The sequence below is a fragment of the Lycium barbarum genome, chromosome 2 (assembly GCF_019175385.1).
Source record: "Lycium barbarum isolate Lr01 chromosome 2, ASM1917538v2, whole genome shotgun sequence".
Lineage (NCBI taxonomy): Eukaryota > Viridiplantae > Streptophyta > Magnoliopsida > Solanales > Solanaceae > Lycium > Lycium barbarum.
The window spans coordinates 20,028,587-20,034,741 of record NC_083338.1 but is presented as its reverse complement, the minus strand read 5'-3'; the positions used below and the strand labels follow the sequence as shown (position 1 = coordinate 20,034,741).

The following is a 6,155-nucleotide window of genomic DNA, read 5'->3' as shown; positions in this document are numbered from 1 at the left end:
AACAAAATACTAAAAGTAACCATATGAAATATTTACACATATCATTATGAAAAATACGTACCTTTTTGTAAATTTTTTAGGTTAGCTTATTTCTCTTATCCATCGGTCCAATGCACTGGGCTCATCTCATGGAGGGAAAAGCCAAAATATAGTTGTCTTGTTTGTCGCTCGACGCATTCCGTTATCTTAGGATCAATTATAACAAGTCACATACTCATACTACAGAAATACAGAAACAAAGAAATTCCACGATCGAACTACCAAACTTCCACGATCGAACTACCAAAATAAAATAAAATAACCATAAATCCTCCCCTCTCAAAGGCTCAAACTACATTCTCAATAGGGAAAATCGTTGGATCAATCTTGCGCATACAAAAAGATTGTCTTCATAATCAGATATACTGTTTTAATGCGACTCCTGAAGTTTTTCTCCAAATACAAGTATGTGTCAAAATACAAGTAGTTTCAAAATACACTAAAATTCATTTCCATGTAATAAAACACTATATTAGTACTATAACTTCCACTTGTTGTCTTCACATCAGATACACTGCTTTTGACGCGATCTCTGAAGTTAACTTAGCAAAATATTACACGCAACTATCTAAAATATTTACACATGTTGTTACCTCTGATATTCAAACAAAATTATTTCCATGATCAACACATGTAATCCCTAAAGTTCTTCTCCTAAATACTGTACGAGTTATTCTAAATACACTATTTAAACTTAACAAATTACTAAAGGTAACCGAAATATTTGCAATATCCTTATAAAAGATACATACCCTTTTGTAAAATTCTTCCCTCTCAAAGGCTCAAAATACATTTTCAATAAGGAAAACCTCTTGGATCTCAAGCATCAAGAAAAACTATCTTCAGATTAGACATACTATTTTTGGGCGCGATCTCTGAAGTCTTTCTTCAAATATTGATACGTATAAAAATACTAAAACATAGCAAAATAATACACGTAACCATATAAAATATATTTGGACATATATATTCTTATCTCGCACATCCGAAAAGATTATTTCCATAATCAATACATGTAATACCTAAAGTCCTTCTTCTATTCAAAATACACTAAAACTTAGCAAAATACTAATAGTAACCATATTTCTACGTATCCTTATAATAATGCATACCCTTTCTAATCATCCTCTCTCATCCCAAGGGACCCTCAAAGGCTCATAATATAATAAACTCAAAAGAAGCAAAACAAATAAAAAATAAAAAATAAAGAAAAGTTCATTTGGTTTAGCTTTTATTTTAGCCAAAAAAAAGAAATGAAATGACACCTTTCACCTATCTCCAATATATCACCACCGCCACAACAAATAATATTCATTTCAATGTTTAATAAAGTACTATTTAATAAAATACTATATTAGTACTATAACTTCCATTTGTTCTCTCTTGTTTTGTCCCTCCCTCTCTCTTTCCCTTCTATACTCTTGAAGGGTCAATTATTCTCATAATAGAGAACAATAGTTGAATAGACTTTTGCAACCAAAAAAAGAAAAAAAAAACTCCTTTGAGGTATTCATCTTGTTCTTGTTCTTGCTTTTCTCATTTGTAAAGATAGTTTTTTTGAGATTTTTATTCAGTCTCATTTTAGTTTTCTTGATTTTTGTATTCATTTTTTGATCTTGGTCTTGCTATTAACTTTTTATGTTATATGTTTAGCCTTGTGCTTAAGTAAAAATTTGTGGTTTTGTTTCAAGATTGGATTTTTTTTTTCATTTTTTTTTATCTTGGTATATGTTTAGCCTTGTGTTTTAGTAAAAATTGGAGGTTTTGTTTCAAGATTGGATTTTTCTGCTTTTTTTTTTTTAATTGTAAATTGATATGTGAGATTTTGTTTGACTTCACTTTTTATCTTGGTTTTGCTGAATAAATTTTTATGTTATATGTTCAGCCTTGTGTTTCTGTAAAAAATGGAGGTTTTATTTCAAGATTGGATTTTCTGTTTTTTTTTTTTCCTTTTCTTTTTGGTGAATTGTTTTAGTTGAGTTTTTTTTTTTTCTTGATTTTTGTCTTCTGAGATTTTGTTTGACTTCATTTTTTGATCTTGGTTTTGCTGAATAACTTTTTCTGTTATATGTTTAGCCTTGTGTTTAAGTAAAAATTGGAGCTTTTGTTTCAAGATTGATTCTTTTTGCTTTTCTATTCTTTTTTTTTTAAAAAAAAAAATTGTGAATTGATATGTGAGATTCTGTTTGACTTCATTTTTTGATCTTGGTTTTGCTGCATAGCTTTTTCTGTTATATGTTTGGCCTTGTGTTACAGTTAAAAAATGGAGGTTTTGTTTCAAGACTGGATTTTTATTCTTTTTTTTGGGGTAAATTATTTTGGTTCAATTTTATTTTTTTACATCAAGTGATAAATCTAACATATGAAATGAGTCCTATTTTTGGCCTTGTGTTTCAGTATAAAGTTGGAGCTTTGTTTCAAGATTGGATTTTTTTTTTTTTTTTGGGGTGAATTGTTTTAATTGAATTTGTTTTTTTGTACATTAAGTGATAAATCTAACATATGAAATGAGTTTTATGGTTTCTTCAGTTTTCTGGCACCAGATAGTTGCGTGTGTCAGTTACAACGGTTTTAAGAAATCCTCCTCCTCCTTTATTTTTTTTAATTTTTTTTTATATATAAATATTTCAGATCTAGATATTTGTCAAATTTTGCTAGAAATGAGTTCTGTTAAAATGAAGTAAAGATCCCTTTTTTTTTTTTTCATTTTTTCCCCCCTAAGATGATCTTGGTTTTTTTTTACAAGTGATATGTACAAATCTAGTCTTCTTTTTTTTGAAGAAAGTGCTTTATCACGGATGTCACTACTAACTATCTCTGCCAAAAGGGCCACTTTTTTTCTTTCTTAGCTTTTAGTTGAGCTCCATGTGTTTGTTGTGATCTTCACATGTCTTATTACTTTTTTTTCTTTTTTCTTTTGTGATTCAGCTATACAAAATTTAGTAGGTGCTTTTGATATTGATGTTTCACTAATTATCTTGACTAAATGACTTGATTTATTGGCTTTTTTATTTGAATTAAAATAGCCTTTGGTTGTTGCTATATGTAATCAATTTAAATGGTTCTTATTTTCCTTCTATTTGTATTTGCAGGAGGGAAGGTCATTATCTATTTGACCAACTAAACAATATCTTTGGGCCTATCTCCCAATTTATGTGAAGGGAATAGGTGTTAAATCCCATTTTGTTTCTTAAAGATTGCTGCCTTTTTGCCAAGATGATGATGTTTGAAGAGATGGGGTTTTGTGGTGATCTCGATTTCTTCCCCACTCCGCTAAAGGAGGTGGAAGCCGCTGCTCCACAGGGTGATCCGGAGCCGTTGATGGACGATGATTATAGTGATGAAGAGATTGAAGTTGATGAGTTGGAGAGGAGGATGTGGAGGGATAAAATGAAGCTTAAAAGGCTTAAAGAAATGAGTAGTAAGGGCAAGGAAGGTGTTGACTCGGTCAAACAACGCCAGTCTCAGGAGCAAGCAAGGAGGAAGAAGATGTCGAGGGCACAAGATGGGATCTTGAAGTACATGTTGAAGATGATGGAAGTATGTAAAGCTCAGGGTTTCGTTTACGGAATTATCCCTGAGAAAGGCAAACCGGTGACCGGGGCTTCCGATAATCTAAGGGAGTGGTGGAAGGATAAGGTCAGGTTCGATCGCAACGGGCCTGCCGCCATAGCGAAGTACCAAGCTGATAACGCCATCCCTGGCAAGAACGAGGGATCTAATCCGATTGGTCCGACCCCTCACACCTTGCAGGAGCTTCAAGATACCACTCTTGGTTCTTTATTGTCAGCTTTAATGCAACATTGTGATCCTCCTCAGAGGCGATTCCCATTGGAGAAAGGCGTTGCACCTCCATGGTGGCCTAATGGACTGGAGGATTGGTGGCCTCAATTGGGACTTCCGAAGGATCAAGGTCCTCCGCCTTATAAGAAGCCTCATGATCTGAAGAAGGCCTGGAAGGTTGGTGTTCTCACAGCAGTGATCAAGCATATGTCCCCTGATATTGCTAAGATTCGCAAGCTGGTAAGGCAATCAAAGTGCTTGCAGGACAAGATGACGGCGAAGGAAAGTGCAACTTGGCTTGCCATCATCAATCAGGAGGAAGTCTTGGCTCGAGAACTTTATCCTGATCGCTGTCCGCCTTTGTCCTCTGCTGGCGGTAGTGGAACTTTCACTATGAATGACAGCAGCGAGTATGATGTTGAAGGTGCCGTTGATGACCCTATTAACTTTGATGCTCAAGAGCAAAAACCAAACCATCTAGGTTTGCTGAATGCTAATGTCGATATGTTCAAGGAGAGGCTACCTCTGCAACAGCAATCTCATCCAATCAAGGATGAAATTATTGCCAACTTAGATTTCACTCGGAAGAGAAAGCCGGCTGATGACCTGACTTTTTTGATGGATCAGAAGATATATGCTTGTGAGTGTCTTCAATGTCCGCATAGTGAGCTTCACCATGGATTTCCGGACAGATCCACTAGAGACAATCATCAGTTAAGTTGCCCTTACAGAAATCCTTCGCAATTTGGAGTTTCAAACTTTCACGTGGATGAAGTCAAGCCGGTTTTCCCGCAACAATATGTTCAACCAAAGCCGGCTTCTCTGGCGGTTAACCCAGCTCCACCGTCCTTCGATCTATCAGGACTTGGGGTTCCTGAAGAGGGGCACAGGATGATCAATGACCTTATGTCGTTCTATGATAGTAACGTACAAGGAAATAAAAGCTCAATGGTGGGGAATGTTGAGCAGCCTCGTCAACAACCTAGTGTTCAACAGAACAATTACCTACAAAGCCAAGGAATTGTGTTGGAGGGAAATGTCTTTGGGGACTCCAACATTTCTGCTAATCATAATTCCGTGTTCGCGCAAGGAGATCGGTTTGATCAGAGCAAGGCTTTAACTTCACCGTTCAATGCAGGCTCTAATGACAATTTCCATTTCATGTTCGGGTCTTCATTCAATTTACAATCCACCGATTACTCTGAAGGTCTTTCTGGGATCTCACATGATAGCTTGCCGAAGCAAGATGTTCCGGTTTGGTACTAACAAGGAGATTGCCTCAAATGTACATCAAGTAGCCAAAGACTTTGTGCACATGGATATCACTTGTTTTCAAGAGGGAAGATCTACACACATAATTGATCTGCCCTAATCAGGTGGATTTGAATTGCCTACAGTTCTCTCAGTTTGGTTTTTCTGTTTACCGTGTAGTTGTAGAGGTTGGAGGGTTCTGCATGGTGTAATAAACAAGGAGTAAGAGACGTCCTCGGATATTCGCCATGCTGGTTAGAAAGAACTTATAGAACTTTTTAAATAAGGTAGCTGTTGTTTTGTTTTCGTATAATTCTGTATAGGTTAGCTTTATCCGATAATCGATGTGTTTAACGTTTCTTGAATAACTGTACTTCATCGGTGGTTCGGAGACTTGTCAACTCTTTTGTTCCTATGGCTGGTCCTGGCTATGCCAAGTATAAACTATTACAGTGCTCTGCAGGTGTAGGTCTTCTTGTTAAGTACTGTTGTCATGGTTGTGTGATATGTTTTTAGCAACAAGGCTGTGATTTAGGAATAATGCGTTCTACTACATGATCTATTTTGCTTTGTCCTCTTATCTTCAAATATGTTTCAGTGTAATTTGATTTTGATGATTTCATAAATTATTGTTTGGTTTGTGCTATACAGTAGTAGTAGAGTTTTTTTGTATCTGGTCAAATTTGTCAGTCTTTGTGGATTGTTTCTTTATATGTTCTTTCTAATGTGCTATAGAATATCCATCACATATTATTTGCAAATGACCACTTCTTCCAGGATAACCAGTCCTTAATCCCCCGCCGCCCCCTCCCCACACTGCAGACACAGAAACATCAAGAAATATGCAAATAAGAAGGCCCCACAAGAGAAGATAAAATCAATAATCTCAAAAATATCAAGAAATATACAAATAAGAGGGCCCTGCAAAAGAAAGATAAAAACCAATAGTTTTAAGATCAGCTCGGTGGATAGAGTTAGTCGATACTTTTATTAGTGGAAGGTAGCATGTATTTGGTAAGGTAGTCGAGGTATGTGGAAAAGCTTTGTCACCAAAATCAATAATTTCAAAATCCGAATGGTGG

General features: G+C 35.6%; 1 protein-coding gene across 1 annotated transcript; it reads left to right on the top strand.

The window, feature by feature from the left end:
* The first annotated feature begins 1,365 nt into the window (after positions 1-1,365).
* Positions 1,366-5,626, top strand: LOC132626305 (protein ETHYLENE INSENSITIVE 3-like). Its single transcript, XM_060341127.1, has 2 exons — positions 1,366-1,545; positions 3,132-5,626. The coding sequence occupies exon 2, from the start codon at positions 3,256-3,258 to the stop codon at positions 5,086-5,088; it is 1,833 nt and encodes a 610-aa protein (XP_060197110.1). The 5' UTR covers positions 1,366-1,545; positions 3,132-3,255; the 3' UTR covers positions 5,089-5,626.
* The last annotated feature ends 529 nt before the right edge of the window (positions 5,627-6,155 follow it).

Coding starts and splice junctions, on each gene's coding strand:
- LOC132626305 (XM_060341127.1), top strand. CDS start 3,256: ATGATGATGTTTGAAGAGATGGGGTTTTGTGGTGATCTCGATTTCTTC.